Here is a 27,308-nt window from a genome sequence, read left to right as displayed (position 1 = left end):
TCTATAGCAGTGACTGTAACACATATAACAATAACCTGTCCCCCTCTCCACCCCAGAATTCCTGTATCTCACCTCCAGCCCCAAACACCTGCATCCAATCATCTCCTTCTAATTTACATTTGGGGTGCAGCACTGAGGCATTGGGGTGTCTATAGCAGTGACTGTAACACATATAACAATAACCTGTCCCCCTCTCCACCCCAGAATTACTGTATCTCACCTCAACCCCAAACACCTGTATCCAATCATCTCCTAATTTACATTTGGGGTGCAGCGCGGAGGCATTGGGGTGTCTATAGCAGTGACTGTAACACATATAACAATAACATGTCCCCCTCTCCACCCCAGAATTCCTGCATCTCACCTCCAGCCCAAACACCTGCATCCGATCATCTCCTCCTAATTTACATTTGGGGTGCAGCACTGAGGCATTGGGGTGTCTATAGCAGTGACTGTAACACATATAACAATAACCTGTCCCCCTCTCCACCCCAGAATTCTTGTATCTCACCTCCAGCCCAAACACCTGTATCCAATCATCTCCTTCTAATTTGCATTAGGGGTGCAGCACTGAGGCATTGGGGTGTATTTGCATTATTTGTGCTGGAGTATAATATGACCTGGGAATATTATTATTATTATTATTATTATTTATTGGATTTATATAGCACCAATAAATTATGCAGTGCTGTACAATACATAAGATTACAGACAATGATAACAGGGGTGAATGAAAACATGATACAAGTAATAAGCAATAAGGTACAACAGCACAATACAGTACAGGTAATAAGTAATACAGGGTGAGCCATTTATATGGATACACCTTAATAAAATGGGAATGGTTGGTGATATTAACTTCCTGTTTGTGGCACATTAGTATATGTGACACCCATAATGTGGTGGTGCATGTTCCCTGAGTTTTTCCAGCAAGATAGTGCACCACCACATTATGGGTGTCAGGTCCGAGCATTCCTAGATGATCAGTTTCCTGGAAAGTGGATTGGTCGTCGTGGGCCAGTTGAATGGCCCCCAAGGTCTCCTGATCTGACCCCCTTAGACTTTTATCTTTGGGGTCATCTGAAGGCAATTGTCTATGCTGTGAAGATACGAGATGTGCAGCACCTGAAACTACGGATACTGGAAGCCTGTGCTAGCATTTCTCCTGCGGTGTTGCTATCAGTGTGTGAAGAGTGGGAGAAGAGGGATGCATTGACAATCCAACACAATGGGCAGCATATTGAACACATTTTATAAGTGGTCAGAAACTTGTAAATAACTCATGAAAGATTAAAGTTACATTAAAACCAAGCACACCATTGTTTTTCTTTTGAAATTCCCAATAAGTTTGATGTGTCACATGACCCTCTTCCTATTGAAAAAAACTAAAGTTGGATTCAAAATGGCCGACGTCAAAATAGTCACCATGTATCACAAACAGGAAGTTAATATCACCAACCATTCCCATTTTATTAAGGTGTATCCATATAAATGGCCCACTCTGTACATCTGACTTCTAATACCTTATCTTTCACTGCTATCAAATTTATAGCATAATCATGTAAAATAGTTGCCAATCGTCCTCTGTTAAGTTATATCAAGACAAGCCAAGACACAGAACATTTATATCGCACTTTTCTCCTGGCGGACTCAAAGCGCCAGAGCCGCAGCCATTAGGACGCGCTCTATAGGCAGTAGCAGTGTTAGGAAGTCTTGCCCAAGGTCTCCTCACTGAATAGGTGCTGGCTTACTGAACAGGAAGAACTGAGATTCGAACCCTGGTCATCTGTGCCAGAGGCCCTTAACCAGTACACTATCAAGCCACTGCTTATAGAGCTATAACATTATGCCTAAAATTATTTTTAGAAATCAGGAGATCCCTTGAAGATCCCATCCTAGTCCCAGTGATGCAATCTCTCTGAATATCAGTCCTGTGTGTGTCCAGTGTAACATTGCTGGAAAATAAATCCCTCTCTTCTTATCTTACTGCACTTTGTACATTCAGCTCACATCTTTTCATGTTTGCTGAATATAAAACAAAGACACAGAGGGACAGAGAGAGGGAAATCTTCTGTCCTCAGGTCAGTCTGGATGAATGGGAGCTTCTAATATTCCCACATCTGCAGCTCACAGTAGGTAGATAACATTTGTATATAGAATGTTACTGAGTCTCACATTCTTATTTTAACTTTAAAGGGTTAAATGCTGACTCTGAATTTTGTTCAGCTGCCATGTCAGTGTAACATAAAATATGGTTCTTTCAGCTCCCAACCAAAACAATTATCTTTTCAACACTCTCTTGTTTTAGGAGTGCTTGTTCAGCCAGATAGAAGTGGCTTTTACTTACTTTTCAGGTGAGCCACGGCTGCATTTGACTGAAGATCCTGACTCATTTGCATGGATAAAGCACATGGTTTATTAACCCTTGCAATGGAAAATATCAAATGTGAGCACAGAAATTCTAACTAGGTTTAGTTTAATATCCACCTATCTTCATCTCCTCATGTCATCTCAGTTGAGGGACTTTACACTCTAAAAAAAAAAAATCAATGCACCGAGTAGCAAGAAAGAGTCCTTGGGATTCCGTGTAAAAAAACGCTGTCATGGGTACTTTGCCAAGACATTTCCCACACAACACAAATGTCTGACAAACAGGGATTTACACCCAAAACAGTTCCCACACTCGGCACATGAATATGGATTCTCATCAATGTGTGATATATTATGTGTAATAAGATTTGATTTATGTGCAAAACATTTTCCACATTTACATATGAATAGGTCTTCTCAGCAGTTTAAGATTGCTCATGTTGGATAAGGTTTCCTTTATCTCCAAAGCATTTCCCACACTCAGCATGTGAATAGGGCTTCTAACCAGTATTCAATCTCTCATGTCTGACAAGCTCTGATTTCCAATCACAACATTTCCCACTCTAAGCACATGAATAGGGCTTTTCACCAGTGTGAGATCTCTCATGTGAAACAAGATATGATTTCTGTGAAAAACATTTCCCACACTCAGCACATGAATAGGACTTTTCTCCAGTGTGAGATCTCTCATGTCTGACAAGATGTGACTTCCATACAAAACATTTCCCACACTCAGCACATGAATAGGACTTGTCACCCGTGTGAAATCTCTTATGAGAAACAAGATTTGATTTCTGTGCAAAACCTTTCCCACACTCAGAACATGAATAGGGCTTTTCACCTGTGTGACATCTCTCATGTTTGATAAGGTTTCCTTTATCTCCGAAGCATTTCCCACACTCAGCACATGAATATGGTTTCTCACCAGTGTGGCATCTCTCATGTATGACAAGGTGTGATTTCTGAACAAAACATTTCCCACACTCAGCACATGAAAAGGGTTTCTCACCAGTGTGAGATCTCTCATGTGTGACAAGATGTGATTTATACCCAAAACATTTTCCACATGTAGAACAGGAGTAAGACCCTCTAGCAGGGGAAGAGCTGTGCTGGGTATAAGGCCCCTCAGGGTTAGACAGATGAGGTGTGTTTGGGGGAATAGTTGTGGTAACAAGGATATCTGCAGGAGACTCTTGTCCAATGTCATCATCATACATTGTAAAGTCTGTGGATACAGAGAGACAAACAGAGAAACATCATCACTTCCTGTTAGAGAGTTCTGAGGGGAGGAACAATTATCATTAGGGATGGTCAGTGAATTGCTGATAATTCCAAGTTGATACAACATTTATGCAAATGTATGGAGCTTAGAATTCAGCCAATCAAATGCATTTTCGGAGTAATCTGAGTAGCTGCATACAATTTGCATTATATTTGCATACATGTACAGAGTTATTTGCCTCTCACTGACTTCCCTACACCTAAGGGCTCGTTTCCACTAGTGCGGCGTGCGTCTCGTAGACGCACGCCGGCACTGAGCGGGTGGGCGGGATCGCAGGCGATTCCCATCAGCCGTGCCATGCACGGCTATGGGAATCGCAGCCTCCGCCGCGAATTCTGTGGGGGTTTCCGGCCGAATCGCTACTGCAAGCGATTCGGCCGGCGGCGCCGTTATCCTCTATGGCAGAGTTTCCCCGCGCGATTTGCCTGCGGGGAAACTCTGCGGATTCGCGGCCGTTTCCGCGAGAGTGGAAACGGGCCCTCAAGCATTGGCCATGCATGGAAAAGCATTAAATTGAAGAGCTTGATGAGACAGTGTAGCAATGTGTTACTCCTGTGACAACAGACCTATATGTAGTTATAGCAAGAGATCTGTGTTATGTTTGTAGAGCAATGTGCTGTCACTTACACATTCTTATTATCATTGTATCCTCATGTCACTCATATGCCCCTTGTAATGTACCTTTACCTCTCTCTTGTTCCCAATTGTGCAAATAAGGATATTGTGATATTACACAACACTAAATTATAGGAGCTGCGAGGTGGAGGAATTATCCATTTATGTCATGGAGACCCAAAACCACTAATACTTCTGTAGCTGGATATAAACACACACATATATACTCCTATATACACAGTATAGCCAGGGGCGCCTCTAGCCACCTTGTCACTCCAGGCAAGAAAACCTGTGGTGCCCTCCCCCCCCCCCCCTCCCCGTGGCACCCCGACACGCTCCCCACCGCTCCTATGGTGCCTCCTCATGAAAATAATTGTGATGCAGCTGCCTGCCCTGTTCTGCCTGCCAAAGACTCTGCAGGCTGAAGGTAAGCTGCGGGATGCGGCCGGTAATCTGGTGCTGTGTCTATCAGACGGCGCAAGCCAGTTTACCGACTGGGGGGACACACTATCTGTCTGAGATTGATCTCTAGCTTGGAGCTCTGCACTCCTGGCATGTCTTGCATGCCTTGTTACCTCCTCTAACAGACATCCTCTTCTGCTGTTTTCTTTTCCCCTCTGGTACAGGGAGGGGCGGGACAGTAGAAGTGCACAGAGCAGGAGCTCGCCAGATAACAATGAAAAGGGACTTGGTGCAAATCTCTGTGTACAAAACTCCTTATCAGTGGCTTAGTCAGCAGTTGCAGTCATCAGAACCCTTGTGCACAGAATAGAAAGTTTATCTCCACAACTTTTTTTTTCCTGGACTGGCGCTTCCCAGACTGCTCAACGCCCTAGGCAATTTGCTGGACTGTCTGTACTTAGAAGCGCCTCTGAGTATAGCCATATCCCTCCTCCCAGCCTTCTGTCTAATGAGGAACCAAACTGCTGCACACTGCAGCTCCTATCGGACAGGAGATCAGTGGGGAGCAGGGAAAGGGCTTGGCTAGAAATCACTGTGACTCTGCAGGGCACATCCCACCAGAAAACAAAGACATCAACCGGGTTCAATCGGAAAAATTGGTACTAGTGGCCACCCTCACATGTACCAGATGATGCAGAGGAAGGCGATAAACCCTTACAAGGCCTGGGCCAATTAGCCTTAAAAGAGAAAAAAATCCTAACTCCAGAGATGTGGTCAGACAAATCCCTGGATCAGCGTTCCAGGGAACTATCTAGTAAGTATAGCCATGGATGCTCTTCAATGTAAGGAAAGCATCAAAAAGCCTCCTTTAAACACAGATATAGAATTTGCCATACACTGCTTCCTGTGGTAGCCCATTCCACATTGTATCCACTCTTAAGAATCCCCTCTTAAAATGGATGTCCTTTAGATTGTAAGCTCTCAAGGGCAAGGCTCTCTTACCCTTTTGTGTCTTGCAATTTGTTACACATTTATGCATATTAATTTTCGTAGCATTAGGGTATTGAACTGTGTTAGCCTTACGTAAAAGCAAGAAGTTTTGAATCAGGATGATACCATTTATTGGCTAACTTAAAAGAATAAGAGTAAGTAAGCCGAAAGCTCGCTTACTTTTATTCTTTTAAGTTGGCCAATAAATGGTATCATCCTGATTCAAAACTTCTTGTTCATATTAATGTTGTCTCTGTAATTGCCAATCCTGTACTTTGTACCATTTCTGTATTTTGTACCAACTCTGTATTTTGCACATGGGTGTACACCATGGTCTGTATTATTTTGTACCCCATGTCTGTTCCTTACTTTGTACAGCGCCACAGAATATGTTGGCGCTTTATAAATCAATAATAATAATGTCAAAATACTTTTTCCTCCATATGCAGATCATGCCCCATTTATCCTTTGTACAACCCTAGGGATAAAAAGCTCATCAGCCAAGCTTATGTATTGCCCTCTGATGTATTTATATGTGTTAATCAGGTCACCTCTCAGTCATCTTTTTGTTAAAGCTAAATATGCCCAGTTTGTCCAATCTTCCTTGGTAAGTAAGAACTTCTAGTCCTCCGATTAATTTAGTTGCCCATCTGTTCTAGTATGTCAATGTCCTTCCTATAGTGTTGTGCCCAAAACTATATCCCATACTCCAGATGTGGCAGACTAAAGACGGAAACTGCTACACTCTCTCACCCCGTCATAAGGTGCTGGAAGCCCAGTTATAGCAGGAAAGTCAGGTTTATAAGTAGGATTCACACACTTCGACAGGTGCAGTCCAAAAAAGATTTATTGAAGCAATAACAGGGTGAAAATGAAGGCCCGACAGGCTATGATTAAGGACATTGCTGTCTGAAACATGTCAGCCTTCATCTTCATCCTGTTGAGGCGCTATTCGTGCTACTGACGAGCTACTGTTTGTCCCCTATCTTATTGCCTGATGAAGCGGGCTGTGCCTGCGAAACCTGTTGCATCTTTTGGGGTACCAATAATAAATGTATTTGTTTAATTCAGACAATATTTTGAGTCTGCTTTCCGGAGGTAAGTCCACCACTGCCTCCCAGCAAATTTTAACATTTTTATTACCTTTTATCCTGCTGGCGCCTCTGTTCTCTTACAATAAGATCCTGTTGTAAAATGTTGTAATCTGCATAATTTTGCATAATTTGGAAGACAGCAACATTACTCTGTATCCCATCCACTAGATAATTGATAAATTAATTGAAAAGAATTGGACCTAATACTGACCCTTGCAGAACATCACTGCAAATAGTGTCCAATTATGAGTATGATCTGTTTACCAAATGTCTTTACCTTCTGACCCTTAACCAGTTAACTATCCACATACACATATTTTCCCCTAGTCCCTGTATCCTCAGCTTTTGCTACTGTGAGGAACAAAGTCAGAAGGCATAGCACATTCCAAATATACTACATCTATAGCTTTCCCAAGATTGGCATTCACCAAGTAAGCCCTACATGATCTGTGTATAGTAATGTACAGTGACCATTATCGGCTATTACTGGTAAGTCACCCACTACTGTGACCAATCTAGTAGAGCTAGATTAAACCACATACATATTTCTATTGGTTGAAATAATCAGTGATTATAGCTACATGTGATAATATAGTCACTCTCAGAGTTGTAAAGTCCTGGCCTGATCAGCATTGTATCTCTCCTGTAAGATATGTAGCGGGATGCTTCTCACTCCTCCACCACCTCCCCTCTCCACAGAACAGAACATCCATCACCCCCCCCCCCCCTCTCCACAGAACAGAACATCCACCACCTCCCTCTCCACAGAACAAAACAGGGAACTCGAAATCCATCAGGGTGTCTGTACTGTTATTGTCAGTAAGCAGTCACCAAACACAATTAATGATAGTTTTTTTTAAGATGGCAAAATTCTAACAAGAGCACATAGCATAACCCCTAATATGGCCAGTCTGTGAGCAGTGACAGGCATAACAGCAATACAGATACACATTATTCTATATTTACTGCTGATTACTCACCTGTTCTGCCCTCTGTAACAGTGTCCTCTTCTTTACTTGTCCTCATCATGTCACCCTCCTCCATAGACTGTGGATCACTCCTCACATATGTCTCTTCTTCTTCCTGTTTACTTGTCCTCATCATGACACCCTCCTCCACAGACTGCTGATCACTCCTCACATACGTCTCTTCTTCCTTTTTAACTGTCCTCATCATGTCACCCTCCTCCAAAGATTTATGATCACTCCTCACATAAGTCTCTTCTTCTTCTTCCTTTTTAATTGTCCTCATCAAGTCCCCTGTCTCTGTAGATAGCTGATCACTCCTCACATAAGTCTCTTCTTCCTTTTTAATTGTCCTCATCATGTCACCCTCCTCCACAGACTGCTGATCACTCCTCACATATGTCTCTTCTTCTTCCTCTTTACTTGTACTCATGTCACCCTCCTTCACAGACTGCTGATCACTCCTCACATATGTCTCTTCTTCTTCCTTTTTAATTGTCCTCATCATGTCACCCTCCTCCATAGATTTCCTATCACTGCTCACATAAGTCTCTTCTTCCACTTTAATTATCCTCATCATGACACTCTCTTCCATAGCTAGCTGATCACTCCTCACATAAGTCTCTTCTTCCTTTTTAATTGTCCCCATCATGTCACCTTCCTCCATAGACTGCTGATCAATCCTCACATACGTTTCTTCTTCTTTAATTGTCCTCATCATGACACCCTCCTCCATAGACTGCTGATCAATCCTCACATACGTTTCTTCTTCTTTAATTGTCCTCATCATGACACCCTCCTCCATAGACTGCTGATCAATCCTCACATACGTTTCTTCTTCTTCCTCTTTAACCACAGCACTTCCATGTATATGTTGTACACCCTAAGTGTATAAAGTGAGCAATAATTTAAAATATGAACACATAACAAACAGCATACGAAGGAGGAAAGAATGTGTCACAGTTTGAAGTTTATGGGGACCCTCAGCCCCACCTACCTGATAATGGTGGGGGATGGTGTGATCTTCTTGTGGACAATCCTGGGAACAAAGAGGACCTGTACATCTCTCTGGTGGGTTTCTGTTACTGGATCCATCTGTAGGGAACACACACTGACTGAATACATTGTCTCCATGTGTTTATCAGATGATGGGGAATCTAGGTGGACAGTTCTGGGAATAAAGAGGACCTGTTTATCTCTCTGGTAAGTAAAGGTCCGTACACACGCCGGACTGGAGGCAACGACGGGTCCGTCGTCACCTCCCGCTGGATGGGCGTTCCAACGACAGTCCGGCGTGTGTACGCACTGTCGGCGGACTGATACGGCTGTTTCTGAGCGATCCGCCCGGAGGATCGCTCAGAAACAGCCGTATCAGTCCGACGACAGTGCGTACACACGCCGGACTGTCGTTGGAATGCCCACCCAGCGGGAGGTGACGACGGACCCGTCGTTGCCTCCAGTCCGGCGTGTGTACGGACCTTTAGTGTTACTGGATACATCTGTAGGAAACATACACTGACTGATTACATTGTTTCTATGTGTTCATCAGATGATTAACCACTTCACCTCCAAGGTTTTTTCCCCTTAGACACCAGAGCAATAGTGCTTCTTCCATTCATTCATCTATAAATTTATTAATACTTAACAAAACAATCTATATCTTGTTTTTTTGTCACCAATTTCTTTCTTTGAGGGTTACTTTTTGCTATGAATCATTTAATTCTAAAAGGGTTTTAACAGGAAAAAATAAGAAAAAAATGGAAAAAATTCATTATTTCTGTTTTCTGTTTCCCTAGTACAATGTATGGCGCCAGTATTTTATTTGGAAATAAAGGTGCATTTTTTTTTCAGTTTTGCATCCATCCCTAATTACAAGCCCATAATTTATAAAGTAACAGCAATATACCCTCTTGACATTGATATTAAAAAATTTCAGTTCCTAAGGTAACTATGTTTTTTTCTTAATTGCAAGTTGTTGTTTTTTACCAAAAAATTTTGGGAGTAACTATTGGACAGTGTGCGAGGTCAGGGGTTAATTTAAAATGTAAAAAAAAAATAATAATAATAATAATAATAGGGGTCAAAATAGGTCTTTTATTGAAAATAAATAAATAGGTATATGTAATTGTACTATTTGGCCACAAGATATCCTCGTGCCTGACTTCCTTATGTGTAGTATTACTACGCAAAGAGGAAGTGATGCATGGATGGTCTTTGTGAATGGCAGTGCCGGCTAATAGGTGGCTGCAGCCATTCACACAGGGACTTAGATCAATGAATGGGAACTGTGTTTCTATTGATCTCTCGGGTAACGATCGGCGGCGGTAACAAGCGCGGTTGCGTGCTGGGGGTGAGCGGGAGAGCGAAGCAGTATCTACATCCCTGCAAGGTAAAACAGGGACATAGATACTCGTCCCGGGGGAGGAGAAGTGGTAAAAGTCTCCTTTTACCTGGTGATGTGAAGGGTGTCTGATTCTCCATCATGGAGTCCTTGTAGAGGTCCTTGTGTCCTTCTAAACACTGTCACTCCTTTATGTAGAAACAGATGATGACATCCTGACACCTAATAGGAACCTGACATACACACAGAAACAGTCACCACCAAGAAACACCCCTTGTTGTTACTGTATAATGTCCCATAACGCCCAGCACTGCTCACCTCTCCTGGCAGCAGCTTCATTTTTTTCCTGGTGATTTACAGAAACTTCTGCTTGTTCTGTCCCTCAGATATCTGGGAGTGAGGTAGAGGCACAATGATGATCACATGATCACCAGACTTCAGTGGAGGAAATTTCTATGAAGAAAGATAAAAACGTCACATCACTCTCCCATGATCCTCCTCACCTATCCAGTCACTTGTGTATTTTATTAAAAGATAAGACATGTCATGTGACCTCCCAAGAACCTCCTCATGGCTCCAGGCACTTGTGTGTTTTATTATTAGAGATAAGAATTATATCACGTGACTTCCCAGAATCCACTTCATCTCTCCAGCCAACAGATAGATGATCTCCAGGGAAAGGTTAAATATCCTCTCGGTCATGTGACTCTGGTCCTCATCCATCCTCAGTGGTGTAGTCATGTGATCAGTACAGTATACTATACACACACACACACACACACACACAATATACCGACATCATGCGATAATAATAATAACCATATAGCTATATATTAATGTAAATAATACAGATACAGTATATATACACAGACAAAAATATATAAATTATTATTATTACTATTGATTTATAAAGCGCTAATATATTTTGTGGTGCAGTACAAGGTAAGAAACGAACATGGGGTACATAATAATACAGACAGATGGAATACACCAACATACAAAAAAACAGAATTGGTGACAAAATACAAAATCAATACAAAATACAGAGTTGGTAATAACAGTGACAAAAGTAACATGATGAATAAAATGTAAAATTAATTCCAAGACACAAAAGGGGGAGTGGAGGAATGCCAACCAGTTGATACAAATATTCTCTTGGCGACACACCGACACACACATTATTATTATATATATATATCAAACAAAGAAAAGTGGATCGCTGCAACCACCAGCGTGACCCACGGGAGCCTGGGATCCAGGTGCATCAATACAGGCAACAAAAAAGGAAGGGTATCCCGCTACACCGTGGTGAGGGTTAAAAGGATTTCTCCAGCTTTATTGAACACATCAGCGAATACACAGAATACAGCTCACGTGTATCGGAGCTCTGTATAGCCCCTTAATCATAGCTTATTATATATATATAATATACGGAAATATCTACTATGAAAATGGATATACCCATAGCGGCGTGTATGTGTGTTCACTTTTACAAGATTTTACACGTGCTTCACCCCTCCTCTGGAAAGTAGTGGGTAGTGGGTGTCAGAACACCTTCTGGGGAAAAGACACAGGAAACAAAAGAACGGGAGCCCAATAGTGTAGTATATTGAGTCAAAGTTAGTAGTGTAGAAGGTAAGAATCTACTCACAAGAGTGGGTTGCAGGGGGGCAACCGACCACAGGAAGCAGATGGAGAAAATAAACCCGACTCCACTCAGGGAGGTCGCTGGGGACCTGGATGCGGTCGCTCTCCTTGGAAGAAGAAAGGGGGCAGATGTCCACCGTGGTGTGAACCACATGTGGTCTGTCTCCACCCCTCACACGGGTATCGTGTGGGGGTTTGTCAAATATCTGATCGATATCTGCTTAAAATGATTACCAACTCAGTAAAGGACCAGCCTTTAAAGCGTCATAACCAAAATTAGACAGAAGTGGGTGCGTGCTCACTATAAACAGAATATTTATAGGTTAACAGTTTTACCTCTGAAAGAAATACGCAACACTCAGCTGTTGAATTTTATAAAATTATCTTGTTATTAAAAAATTGATAAAGCTTATATACAGGAATATACATCTCTCCAGTTGTTGTCAATCATTCAAAAAATACATTTTCATCCAAAAATACATTTTCAAAGTTCCTTTAGTTAAACCAGTCCATTTCAATATAGCAAATATTCTGCTGTAGCTTTTATCCTTCATCGATAATTGTTGTCTCGAGATTGAACAGTGTATGTTACACACAATATAGCTGTATCCTTAAAAGATGATTTATGAAGTTCTATTCTTATATGAAGAACTTAAAGTAGATATATCTTAATCCATCAAAGCTTGTTAATTGCTTCTAAGCTTGCAATTGCGTTTGAATAGTAAAACTTATAGCATAGAAAAAAGTTATCTAAAACTCAAAAAACTGCTGAAGTTTAAAAAGACAAGTCTTTAACTTTTGCAGAAACTAATTGTCAAAGAATTCACCAAGAATTATTGCATATTACCTCTCTTGGGTTTCAGAATCACGTCTGTGAGAAGGATAAACATCGGCCTAGGATGTTTCAGTCAGCTAGGGCATCAGGCAATGAATAAATATACAGCCTGAAAACTCTCTTTTTATAGAGAATTTCTCCCAAGAAATGATATAAGGGACTTTCCAAACTATGACTTAATTGTTTATAACATCTCTATAAATACAGGTATGATTTCATTTTTATTTTTAGATCGAGTTCTATAGAGGCCCCTTGTGGTTAATAAGTGTTAGTAGCAGGCACAAGAGATGCCCCCTATGGTTATAAGTGGTAATGGCCAACACAAGGCTTATGGCCTAACTGTTTTTATACAATCTGAAATAAAGTGTATATTATTGATCAGCTTATTAGATATGCGTGAACACTATGTGATTAACATCTTGCGTATAAAGTAGGCTTAGCTAAGCAGTGTATATCTTGACCTTAGACGGTTAAATTTACTAACACAACAATACTACATAACGTGAACATTTCTTCAATACTATCTCATTCTTAACCTTGTAGGAATAAACAGCTCACTTCCAATAATAACACTGTAGCTTACACTATCTAATTCTGATTTCTGCTCATACTCACGAGTCTTGAAATTCACTCAATTTATCTGCAAACCATTTAACATTTGTATACAGTCTGGGCACGGGGATAATCATTTCTCTGCAATAATATGAGATTCTGACAGGTTAGGTAGGCACTAATTGGTTTAAAGAGGCACCCTGGTGGTTTGTAATTACAAAATCTTTAAACCAATTAGTCCTCCTCTGGAAAGCCCGCCCACAACACAACCGTCACTCGACAACCTTTGCTACCTTTAAACGCTCTTTAAAAACTCACTTTTTCCGACAAGCATACGTTTTACCTTCGGCTACTTTCCTTTTGTCCAAATTGCACTCCTACTAGATATCCAAAAGCACACTGCCCCTATGTTCTTATTGTATACGGCCCCTTCTCTTGCCCCCCCCCCCCCCCCCCATTCCTATAGATTGTAAGCTCGCAAGGTCAGGGCTCTTTCACCCTTTTGTGTCTTGGAATTCATTATACATTTTATTCATCATGTTACTTGTATCACTGTCATTACTAATTCTGTATCTTGTATTCTGTATCGTTTTTGTCACTAATTATATATTTTGTATATTGGTGTACACCATTGTCTGTATGTACACCATGTTCATTTCTTACTTTGTACAACGCCACGGTATATGTTGCCGCTTTATAAATCAATAATAATATAATTTTTTTAAGTGCCATACATGTATATTGGTATGTAAGTATAAACGTATGCATGACTCTATATCTCAATGCACAATGCAAGTAAAGTTAACGTCGAAATTACACCCACGATTAAGCGTAATTCCTATCCGATTTAAAACGTAATTATGATCGTAATTGCAATTACGGAAAATTTCTATTTACTTAACTGAAGTCGAAATTGCCATTACAAACATCACTAGACATTACATACTTTGTACTTCTTGGACAGCACACCTATCTTGCTTCAACGGCTGTGCCAGGTCTAGCATGTATGGCTGATACAGACTTAATGCAAGCAAAAAAGTAAAAATGACCAGCACTTGCCAATTCGTAAAAAGCAGGGTATTTATTCACAAAAAGAGTGAACAAAAAATAGCCATGACATCTGGACTCCCAGAATGTAACTATAGCTCTTGATAGTAGATATAGCTCTTAGCTGCAAACAGTAGCATGAGGACTTCCTCCAGAATAGGTTACGCCTCCATTGCAGCCCAATTCCAATCACAACGGACTGTCGCCGTTTCGAACGGATAAACCACTCTTTGTCAAGTTTACGCATCACCTACATATATGTACGCATGGATAAAGTCAATGCCATCTAGTGGCCACACCGATGATCTAGTAGTCCGCCGATGAGATAATTATCAAATCGGCGGACAAGGGGGGAGCCTTGGTTATGATGGACAAGTCCTTCTACTTGGAGAGTGTGCAGTGCCTCTTGGAGGACACTTCCACATATCAACGACTTGATAGTGATCCTCTCCCAAGGATTGAAAGAATAATAGGGAGATTAGTACAGGAAGCAACTTCAAAGGAAATTATCGATGAGGGCCTGGCAAAGTTCTTGATAAAAAAACATCCTATCACATCGGTGTTCTACACCTTACCTAAAATTCACAAAAATCTACAGAATCCCCCGGGGAGACCTATTGTCTCCGGGATGGATTCTGTGTTATCCCCTCTGGCCATCTTTCTCGATGCTGTTCTCCAACCGTATTTACAGCTTCAGGCCTCGTATGTGAGAGATACGGGCATGTTTCTGGAATTATTGAAATCTCAACCTTACCCTGAAGGTGATTTTTTTATGGTCACCATGGATGTGGAGAGTTTGTACACCTCCATTCCCCACCGGGAGGGAATGGAGGTAATACAACATGTCCTTGACACCCGTTCTGATTTTGACAAACAGCAATGTGATTTCCTCATGTCTCTCTTACAGGTAGTGCTGACGATGAATTATTTCCTTTTTGGTGATGTCTTTTACGAGCAGGTCCAGGGGACGGCGATGGGCTCGAACGTGGCCCCATGCTATGCGAACCTCTTTATGGAAGCATATGAAGAGGCGTTCGTTTATACGCATCCATTGTTTCATGCACATGCAAGGATGTGGGTAAGATATATTGATGATGTCTTTCTTTTGTGGGTGGGGCCACGTTCGGGCCTTGATGCCTTTATCCTGGACCTGCACGGAAGGTATCCTTTTATTAAGTTGACGTCACACGTCAGCAGTACCAGTATTGATTTTTTGGATGTTAGGGTCAAGTGTGGAGAAGGAAGGTTTGTCACCGACCTTTTCAGAAAATTAACAAATAGAAATTCCACTCTACATTTTGACTCCTTTCATCCATTATCTCTAAAAAGTGCAATACCTAGATCTCAAATACTGAGAGTTGAGAGAATAGTTTCTGATCCAACTACATGTGATTTACGGGTAGAAGAATTAAGAGATAGATTTAGGGTGAGAGGTTATCCGGAAGGGGTTCTAAAAGTGGGAGGGGGGTGCCAAAGGGGTGGGAAGAAGAGAAGAGAAAACAGTGGTAGGATTCCATTCATCTCGAGGTTCAGCACAATTTCAAGTCAGGTTAGGGGTATTATACAGCAAAGATGGTCCATTCTGAGGGAGGGACTTCCGAGGGTTCCTGAATTTAGGGACCCTCCTTTGTTCTCCTTCAGACGGGCACCCTCACTTAGGGACAGGCTAGTAAGGTCAGATTTGGGTCCTTCAGTTGATAACACAGGCACGAGAAGGAGGGGAACTTTACCCTGTAGAGATTGTGTCCAATGCGGAAATGTTTTGGGTGGTGACTCTGTTCGACACCCTCTGAGTGGAAGAAATTTCCCACTTAAAGTTTTTTTTTACTGTAACTCTAAATTTGTAGTATATTGTATAAAGTGCCCATGTGGGCTACTATATGTGGGCCAAACCACTCAGAGGGTGAAAGACAGGATCTCTGCCCACAAATCCAAGAATGGAACAGGCGGTTTCTGCCCATTTTACTGAAAGGTCACATGGGGTGGCGTCATTACGTTTCCAAGTATTGCAGCAGATTCATAGACCAAGGAGAGGTGCGGATCGTTTAAAAATACTCCTTAAGGCTGAAGCATGGTGGATCAGACAATTGGGGACTTTACACCCCCGGCGTCTAAACCGGGAATATGACATATTACCTGTAATTTGACTTTATTGACTAATGTAAAGGTTGATCGCCACATTGCAGCCCATTCTATACTTTTTCACTAATTTTGTCATTTTGTTTTTAATTAACCCCTTCATCCCCCTTTTTATAAAGTGTTTTCATTAAAAAATCCTTTTAATTTTCAGGATGATAGGATGGGAGTACTCCACATCTGGTGAACAATACCTGGATATTCTATTCTGCTTTGCTGTCCCTCAAATGAAACCTAAATGTGGCGGTATGTATGGATGTCCAATATCAGGTCCCATGTGTCTATTGGTATTTAATGAGAGCATAAGGCAAAGCAGAAAGGTTTTTTGAGGCGCATTCTTCTATGTGGCCACTAGATAGCACTGACTTTCTCCATGCGTACATATAAGTAGGTGATGCGTAAATTTGTACGCATGATGCCAAGGCGGTTTGCGTGGTAATTGTGCGACATTTTTTGACGCGACCAATGCGACCGGTTTTACGCAAGAAGATGACGTTTTGAATCGTGATTGGTAGACATGACGTTTTTTACACTCCCAGTTAACGGCTTTTCAAATTTGCCTATCCAGGTATGTGATTGGATGCTTTGGAGTTTGCTTCCAGTTCCCCATCAGGTCCACCTCTGTAGCGATTGGCTATAGCTTAGGGGGGAGGGGTATAAATAGAGTTTAGGCAGGCAATAGTGACATGCTTTCACTTGACAAAGAGCGGTTTATCCGTTCGAAACGGCGACAGTCCGTTGTGATTGGAATTGGGTTGCAATGGAGGCGTAACCTATTCTGGAGGAAGTCCTCATGCTACTGTTTGCAGCTAAGAGCTATATCTACTATCAAGAGCTATAGTTACATTCTGGGAGTCCAGATGTCATGGCTATTTTTTGTTCACTCTTTTTGTGAATAAATACCCTGCTTTTTAAGAATTGGCAAGTGCTGGTCATTTTTACTTTTTTGCTAGACATTACATACTGTAAGATAATGGCAATGCTGGGGGACACAGGGAGGACATGGCTATACTGGGAAAGAAATGGCATTACTAGGGTGGGGGGACATTACATACTGTAAGATAATGGCAATGCTGGGAACACAGGGAGGACATGGCTATACTGGGGAAGAAATGGCATTACTGGGGTGGGGGACATTACACTCTGGAGGATGATGGCAATGCTAGGGGACACAGGGGGAGGGGGTATGGCTATACTGAAAGGACACCTTCTATAGTCTCTGTTATGTGACTGAATTATTACCAGGAAGGTGAGATGCCAGCACTGGAGGGACATTGCTATATTCCATATACATCTTCTATTGTCTCTGTGATGTGAATTATTACTAGGAAGGTGAGATGCCGGCACTGGGGGGACATGGCTATATTCCATATACATCTTCTCTTGTCTCTGTGATGTGACTGAATTATTACTAGGAAGGTGAGATACCAGCACTGGAGGGACATGGCTATATTCCATATACATCTTCTCTTGTCTCTGTGATGTGACTGAATTATTACTAGGAAGGTGAGATGCTGGCACTAGAGGGACATGGCTATATTCCATATACATCTTCTCTTGTCTCTGTGATGTGACTGAATTACTACTAGGAAGGTGAGATGCCAGCACTGGAGGGACATGGCTATATTCCATATACTTCTTCTCTTGTCTCTGTGATGTGACTGAATTATTACTAGGAAGGTAAGATGCCAGCACTGGGGGGACATGGCTATATTCCATATACATCTTCTCTTGTCTCTGTGATGTGAATTATTACTAGGAAGGTGAGATGCCGGCACTGGAGGGACATAGCTATATTCCATATACATCTTCTCTTGTCTCTGTGATGTGACTGAATTATTACTAGGAAGGTGAGATGCCAGCACTGGGGGGACATGGCTATATTCCATATACATCTTCTCTTGTCTCTGTGATGTGACTAAATTATTACTAGGAAGGTGAGATGCCAGCACTGGAGGGACAAGGCTATATTCCATATACATCTTCTCTTGTCTCTGTGATGTGACTGAATTATTACTAGGAAGGTGAGATGCCAGCACTGGAGGGACAAGGCTATATTCCATATACATCTTCTCTTGTCTCTGTCATGTGAGTAAATTATTACTAGGAAGGTGAGATGCCAGCACTGGAGGGACATGGCTATATGCCATATACATCTTCTCTTGTCTCTGTGATGTGACTGAATTATTACTAGGAAGGTGAGATGCCAGCACTGGAGGGACATGGCTATATTCTATATACATCTTCTCTTGTCTCTGTGATGTGACTTATTACTAGGAAGGTATGATGCCAGCACTGGAGGAACATGGCTATATTCCATATACATCTTATCTTGTCTCTGTGATGTGACTGAATTATTACTAGGAAGGTGAGATGCCAGCACTGGATGGACATGGCTATATTCCATATACATCTTCTCTTGTCTCTGTGATGTGACTTATTACTAGGAAGGTGAGATGCCAGCACTGGAGGGACATGGCTATATTCCATATACATCTTCTCTTGTCTCTGTGATGTGACTTATTACTAGGAAGGTGAGATGCCAGCACTGGAGGGACATAGCTATATTCCATATACATCTTCTCTTGTCTCTGTGATGTGACTGAATTATTACTAGGAAGGTGAGATGCCAGCACTGGAGGGACATGGCTATATTCTATATACATCTTCTCTTGTCTCTGTGATGTGACTTATTACTAGGAAGGTGAGATGCCAGCACTGGAGGGAAATGGCTATATTCCATATACATCTTCTCTTGTCTCTGTGATGTGACTGAATTATTACTAGGAAGGTGAGATGCCAGCACTGGAGGAACATGGCTATATTCCATATACATCTTCTCTTGTCTCTGTGATGTGACTGAATTATTACTAGGAAGGTGAGATGCCAGCACTGGATGGACATGGCTATATTCCATATACATCTTCTCTTGTCTCTGTGATGTGAATTATCACTAGGAAGGTGAGATGCCGGCACTGGAGGAACATGGCTATATTCCATATACATCTTCTCTTGTCTCTGTGATGTGAATTATTACTAGGAAGGTGAGATGCCTGCACTGGAGGGACATGGCTATATTCCATATACATCTTATCTTGTCTCTGTGATGTGACTGAATTATTACTAGGAAGGTGAGATGCCGGCACTGGAGGGACATGGCTATATTCCATATACTTCTTCTCTTGTCTCTGTGATGTGACTGAATTATTAGTAGGAAGGTGAGATGCCAGCACTGGAGGGACATGGCTATATTCCATATACATCTTCTCTTGTCTCTGTGATGTGACTGAGTTATTACTAGGAAGGAGAGGTGCCAGCACTGGAGGAACATGGCTATATTCCATATACTTCTTCTCTTGTCTCTGTGATGTGACTGAATTATTACTAGGAAGGTGAGATGCCAGCACTGGAGGGACATGGCTATATTTCATACACATCTTCTCTTGTCTCTGTGATGTGAGTTATTACTAGGAAGGTGAGATGCCAGCACTGGAGGGACATGGCTATATTCATATACAGCTTCTCTTGTCTCTGTGATGTGACTGAATTATTACTGGGAAGGTGAGATGCCAGCACTGGAGGGACATGGCTATATTCCATATACATCTTCTCTTGTCTCTGTGATGTGACTGAATTATTACTAGGAAGGTGAGATGCCAGCACTGGAGGGACAAGGCTATATTCCATATACATCTTCTCTTGTCTCTGTGATGTGAATTATTAATAGGAAGGTGAGATGCCAGCACTGGAGGGACATGGCTATATTCCATATACATCTTCTCTTGTCTCTGTGATGTGACTGAATTATTACCAGGAAGGTGAGATGCCGGCACTGGAGGAACATGGCTATATTCCATATACATCTTCTCTTGTCTCTGTGATGTGACTGAATTATTACTAGAAAGGTGAGATGCCAGCACTGGAGGGACAAGGCTATATTCCATATACATCTTCTCTTGTCTCTGTGATGTGAATTATTACTAGGAAGGTGAGATGCCTGCACTGGAGGGACATGGCTATATTCCATATACATCTTATCTTGTCTCTGTGATGTGACTGAATTATTACTAGGAAGGTGAGATGCCGGCACTGGAGGGACATGGCTATATTCCATATACTTCTTCTCTTGTCTCTGCGATGTGACTGAATTATTAGTAGGAAGGTGAGATGCCAGCACTGGAGGGACATAGCTATATTCCATATACATCTTCTCTTGTCTCTGTGATGTGACTGAATTATTACTAGGAAGGTGAGATGCCGGCACTGGAGGGACATGGCTATATTCCATATACATCTTCTCTTGTCTCTGTGATGTGACTGAATTATTACTAGGAAGGTGAGATGCCAGCACTGGAGGGACATGGCTATATTTCATACACATCTTCTCTTGTCTCTGTGATGTGAGTTATTACTAGGAAGGTGAGATGCCAGCACTGGAGGGACATGGCTATATTCATATACAGCTTCTCTTGTCTCTGTGATGTGACTGAATTATTACTGGGAAGGTGAGATGCCAGCACTGGAGGGACATGGCTATATTCCATATACATCTTCTCTTGTCTCTGTGATGTGACTGAATTATTACTAGGAAGGTGAGATGCCAGCACTGGAGGGACAAGGCTATATTCCATATACATCTTCTCTTGTCTCTGTGATGTGAATTATTAATAGGAAGGTGAGATGCCAGCACTGGAGGGACATGGCTATATTCCATATACATCTTCTCTTGTCTCTGTGATGTGACTGAATTATTACCAGGAAGGTGAGATGCCGGCACTGGAGGAACATGGCTATATTCCATATACATCTTCTCTTGTCTCTGTGATGTGACTGAATTATTACTAGAAAGGTGAGATGCCAGCACTGGAGGGACAAGGCTATATTCCATATACATCTTCTCTTGTCTCTGTGATGTGAATTATTACTAGGAAGGTGAGATGCCTGCACTGGAGGGACATGGCTATATTCCATATACATCTTATCTTGTCTCTGTGATGTGACTGAATTATTACTAGGAAGGTGAGATGCCGGCACTGGAGGGACATGGCTATATTCCATATACTTCTTCTCTTGTCTCTGCGATGTGACTGAATTATTAGTAGGAAGGTGAGATGCCAGCACTGGAGGGACATAGCTATATTCCATATACATCTTCTCTTGTCTCTGTGATGTGACTGAATTATTACTAGGAAGGTGAGATGCCGGCACTGGAGGGACATGGCTATATTCCATATACATCTTCTCTTGTCTCTGTGATGTGACTGAATTATTACTAGGAAGGTGAGATGCCGGCACTGGAGGGACATGGCTATATTCCATATACATCTTCTCTTGTCTCTGTGATGTGAATTATTAATAGGAAGGTGAGATGCCAGCACTGGAGGGACATGGCTATATTCCATATACATCTTCTCTTGTCTCTGTGATGTGACTGAATTATTACTAGGAAGGTGAGATGCCAGCACTGGAGGGACAAGGCTATATTCCATATACATCTTCTCTTGTCTCTGTGATGTGAATTATTAATAGGAAGGTGAGATGCCAGCACTGGAGGGACATGGCTATATTCCATATACATATTCTCTTGTCTCTGTGATGTGAATGAATTATTACTAGGAAGGTGAAATGCCAGCACTGGAGGGACATGGCTATATTCCATATACATCTTCTCTTGTCTCTGTGATGTGAATTATTACTAGGAAGGTGAGATGCCGGCACTGGAGGAACATGGCTATATTCCATATACATCTTCTCTTGTCTCTGTGATGTGACTGAATTATTACTAGGAAGGTGAGATGTCGGCACTGGAGGAACATGGCTATATTCCATATACATCTTCTCTTGTCTCTGTGATGTGACTGAATTATTACTAGGAAGGTGAGATGCCAGCACTGGAGGGACAAGGCTATATTCCATATACATCTTCTCTTGTCTCTGTGATGTGAATTATTACTAGGAAGGTGAGATGCCTGCACTGGAGGGACATGGCTATATTCCATATACTTCTTCTCTTGTCTCTGTGATGTGAATTATTACTAGGAAGGTGAGATGCCGGCACTGGAGGGACATGGCTATATTCCATATACATCTTCTCTTGTCTCTGTGATGCGAGTTATTACTAGGAAGGTGAGATGCCGGCACTGGAGGGACATGGCTATATTCCATATACATCTTCTCTTGTCTCTGTGATGTGAATTATTACTAGGAAGGTGAGATACCAGTACTGGAGGGACATGGCTATATTCCATATACATCTTATCTTGTCTCTGTGATGTGACTGAATTATTACTAGGAAGGTGAGATACCGGCACTGGAGGGACATGGCTATATTCCATATACTTCTTCTCTTGTCTCTGTGATGTGACTGAATTATTACTAGGAAGGTGAGATGCCGGCACTGCAGGGACATGGCTATATTCCATATACTTCTTCTCTTGCCTCTGTGATGTGACTGAATTATTACTAGGAAGGGGAGATGCCAGCACTGGAGGGACATGGCTATATTCCATATACTTCTTCTCTTGTCTCTGTGATGTGACTGAATTATTACTAGGAAGGTGAGATGCCAGCACTGGAGGGACATGGCTATATTCCATATACATCTTCTCTTGTCTCTGTGATGTGACTGAATTATTACTAGGAAGGTGAGATGCCAGCACTGGAAGGACATGGCTACATTCCATATACATCTTCTCTTGTCTCTGTGATGTGGTTGAATTATTACTAGGAAGGTGAGATGCCAGCACTGGAGGGACATGGCTATATTCCATATACATCTTCTCTTGTCTCTGTGATGTGAATTATTACTAGGAAGGTGAGATGCCAGCACTGGAGGGACATGGCTATATTCCATATACATCTCCTCTTGACTCTGTGATATGACTGAATTATTACTAGGAAGGTGAGATGCCAGCACTGGAAGGACATGGCTACATTCCATATACATCTTCTCTTGTCTCTGTGATGTGAATTATTACTAGGAAGGTGAGATGCCAGCACTGGAGGGACATGGCTATATTCCATATACATCTTCTCTTGTCTCTGTGATGTGAATTATTACTAGGAAGGTGAGATGCCAGCACTGGAGGGACATGGCTATATTCCATATACATCTCCTCTTGACTCTGTGATGTGACTGAATTATTACTAGGAAGGTGAGATGCCAGCACTGGAGGGACATGGCTATATTCCATATACATCTTCGCTTGTCTCTGTGATGTGAATTATTACTAGGAAGGTGAGATGCCGGCACTGGAGGGACAAGGCTATATTCCATATACATCTTCTCTTGTCTCTGTGATGTGAGTTATTACTAGGAAGGTGAGATGCTGGCACTGGAGGGACATGGCTATATTCCATATACATCTTCTCTTGTCTCTGTGATGTGAGTTATTACTAGGAAGGTGAGATGCCAGCACTGGAGGGACATGGCTATATTCCATATACATCTTCGCTTGTCTCTGTGATGTGAATTATTACTAGGAAGGTGAGATGCCGGCACTGGAGGGACAAGGCTATATTCCATATACATCTTCTCTTGTCTCTGTGATGTGACTGAATTATTACTAGGAAGGTGAGATGCCAGCACTGGAGGGACATGGCTATATTCCATATACATCTTCTCTTGTCTCTGTGATGTGACTGAATTATTACTAGGAAGGTGAGATGCCAACACTGGAGGGACATGGTTATATTCCATATACATCTTCTCTTGTCTCTGTGATGTGACTGAATTATTACTAGGAAGGTGAGATGCCAGCACTGGAGGGACTTGGCTATATTCCATATACATCTTCTCTTGTCTCTGTGATGTGGTTGAATTATTACTAGGAAGATGAGATGCCAGAACTAGAGGGACATGGCTATATTCCATATACATCTTCTCTTGTCTCTGTGATGTGATTGAATTATTACTAGGAAGGTGAGATGCCGGCACTGGGGGGACATGGCTATATTCCATATACATCTTCTCTTGTCTCTGTGATGTGACTGAATTATTACTAGGAAGGTGAGATGCCAGAACTGGAGGGACATGGCTATATTCCATATACATCTTCTCTTGTCTCTGTGATGTGAGTTATTACTAGGAAGGTGAGATGCTGGCACTGGAGGGACATGGCTATATTCCATATACATCTTCTCTTGTCTCTGTGATGTGAGTTATTACTAGGAAGGTGAGATGCCAGCACTGGAGGGACATGGCTATATTCCATATACATCTTCTCTTGTCTCTGTGATGTGACTGAATTATTACTAGGAAGGTGAGATGCCAGCACTGGAGGGACATGGCTATATTCCATATACATCTTCTCTTGTCTCTGTGATGTGACTGAATTATTACTAGGAAGTAGTGTTGGGCGAACAGTGTTCGCCACTGTTCGGGTTCTGCAGAACATCACCCTGTTCGGGTGATGTTCGAGTTCGGCCGAACACCTGGTGGTGTTCGGCCAAACTGTTCGGGGTTCGCCCGAACTGTTGAATGCATGGCCGAACATGGCCGAACAGGGCCCCTGTTCGGCCGAACAGGGCCCTGTTCGGCCGAATACTGCCCCCCTATGGGGTCGCAGGCATAAGGGGGGAGCATGCCCCGGTCGCGGGGGGGGTCGGAAATTCCCCCCACCCCCTCCGCTAGCGCTCCCCCCTCTGCCCGCTTCCCCATAAAAAAAGTTATAGTACCTGGTGCCTGGTGGCTGGCAGTGGAGTGAGGAGGAGGAGGAGGAGTCCGAGTAGCAGAGTGGCGTTGAGGCCGGGCAGCGGGCGGTTCGGGCGGTTCAGCGCTAGTACCTTGTGGTACTTCCGCCCTTTCTCTGACCTCACGTCCTCTGCGTGATGACGCATACGAGGGTACGCGTGATGCGTACCCTCGTATGCAGAGGACGTGAGGTCAGAGAAAGGGCGGAAGTACCACAAGGGTACTAGCGCTGAACCGCCCGCTGCCCGGCCTCAACGCCACTCTGCTACTCGGACTCCTCCTCCTCCTCCTCACTCCACTGCCAGCCACCAGGCACCAGGTACTATAACTTTTTTTATGGGGAAGCGGGCAGAGGGGGGAGCGCTAGCGGAGGGGGTGGGGGGAATTTCTGACCCCCCCCGCGACCGGGGCATGCTCCCCCCTTATGCCTGCGACCCCATAGGGCCCCCATGTTCGGGGGTCCCATTGACTTCCATTGAGTTCGGCGTTCGGGCCGAACATGCCGAACATCTGGCCCATGTTCGGCCTGTTCGGCCCGAACCCGAACATCCAGGTGTTCGCCCAACACTACTAGGAAGGTGAGATGCCAGAACTGGAGGGACATGGCTATATTCCATATACATCTTCTCTTGTCTCTGTGATGTGAGTTATTACTAGGAAGGTGAGATGCTGGCACTGGAGGGACATGGCTATATTCCATATACATCTTCTCTTGTCTCTGTGATGTGAGTTATTACTAGGAAGGTGAGATGCCGGTGTAGTGAAAAATTTTGCAACCCATCATATTTTGCATCTTGCCTTAGAGGACAGTGTATGGCTGTGTAGGCGTGGCTCCTCTCTGTTAACACGCCTGTAATTTTTTGGAACCACAGATCCCATTGAGCTAGAAGGGGGATTTTTCCCTCCAGGATGGGGGGGTTATTAGTTGAGCAAAAGGGGGGATTGTTCCCTCGGGGGGGGGGGGTTATTGGTTGAGCAAGAGGGGGGATTGTTCCCTCCAGGGTGGTTATTAGCTGAGCAAGAGGGGGGATTGTTCCCTCCAGGGGAGGTTATTAGTTGAGCAAGAGGGGGGATTGTTCCCTCGGGGGGGGGGGTTATTAGTTGAGCAAGAGGGGGGATTGTTCCCTCCAGGGGGGTTATTAGTTGAGCAAGAGGGGGATTGTTCCCTCCAGGGGAGGTTATTAGTTGAGCAAGAGGGGGGATTGTTCCTTCGGGGGGGGGTTATTAGTTGAGCAAGAGGGGGGATTGTTCCCTCCAGGGGGGGGGTTATTAGTTGAGCAAGAGGGGGGATTGTTCCCTCCAGGGGAGGTTATTAGTTGAGCAAGAGGGTGGTATTGTTCCCTCCAGGGGGGGGTTATTAGTTGAGCAAGAGGAGGGATTGTTCCCTAGGGGGGGGGGGGGGGGTTATTAGTTGAGCAAGAGGGGGGATTGTTCCCTCCAGGGGGGGGTTATTAGTTGAGCAAGAGGTGGGATTGTTCCCTGGGGGGGGGGTTATTAGTTGAGCAAGAGGGGGGATTGTTTCCTCCACGGGGGGTTATTAGTTGAGCAAGAGGGGAGGGTTCTGTGTGAGGATAGGGTTTGGTTGGGTTGCATTTTCTGATACAGATAGGTTAAAGTCAATGGTTAGGTTGCACTTTCTGATAGCTATACCTATAAATAAGTGCAACTGGTTGCAAAATCTTGTCTCTGTGATGTGACTGAATTATTACTAGGAAGGTGAGATGCCAGCACTGGAGGGACATGGCTATATTCCATATACATCTTCTCTTGTCTATGTGATGTGACTGAGTTATTACTAGGAAGGTGAGATGCCAGCACTGGAGGGACATGGCTATATTCCATATACATCTTCTCTTGTCTCTGTGATGTGACTTATTACTAGGAAGGTGAGAGGCCAGCCATAATCTATGGCACACATGTAGGGACGAGGCACTGGCAAACAAGTCACAGCAGTTATATAAAGTCTCTTGTAATGCAATTACTTCAAGGGGGGTTGATCAGGACAGTGATAGGTGTACTATGACCTCCTCTGTAACAAAGTATGCCCATCCCGACCTCTGCTCTGCTCAATATACAACAACAATCACACAATTACCTCTTCCAACACCTCTCCACCTCCTGCAACTTCTCGCCTTCCCGTCTTCCGTTGTTTCCGATCTGTGGCTTTAATTACTTCCTTTCTGTGCGTTCCATCTGGTAGAGGTGAGGTTGCCATCTTGTGGTGAATAGGCTAATTGCAGCCTCTGTTTATGGAATCACCTGCACTACACCAATCTGAACATAGCCATACACTTTAATTAAAGGACAACTGAAGCAAACAGTATATATGGAGGCTGCCAA

General features: G+C 43.0%; 2 protein-coding genes across 2 annotated transcripts in view; both read right to left on the bottom strand.

Moving 5' to 3' along the window:
* The window catches only part of LOC137537113 (uncharacterized), a 162,792-nt gene that overhangs the window by 107,810 nt on the left and 27,674 nt on the right, over positions 1–27,308 (bottom strand). The window lies entirely within an intron of this gene.
* On the bottom strand, positions 853–27,118 carry LOC137535316 (zinc finger protein 568-like). Its single transcript, XM_068257145.1, has 6 exons — positions 27,064–27,118; positions 10,378–10,512; positions 10,169–10,292; positions 8,716–8,813; positions 7,734–8,601; positions 853–3,595 (listed from the first exon to the last, which is right to left on the bottom strand). Exons 3-6 carry the CDS (start codon positions 10,200–10,202, stop codon positions 2,934–2,936), a joined length of 1,662 nt encoding a protein of 553 aa, XP_068113246.1. The 5' UTR covers positions 10,203–10,292; positions 10,378–10,512; positions 27,064–27,118; the 3' UTR covers positions 853–2,933.

Source organism: Hyperolius riggenbachi, chromosome 10 (genome assembly GCF_040937935.1).
Source record: "Hyperolius riggenbachi isolate aHypRig1 chromosome 10, aHypRig1.pri, whole genome shotgun sequence".
NCBI lineage: Eukaryota > Metazoa > Chordata > Amphibia > Anura > Hyperoliidae > Hyperolius > Hyperolius riggenbachi.
This window is presented reverse-complemented; position numbering and strand designations above follow the sequence as displayed.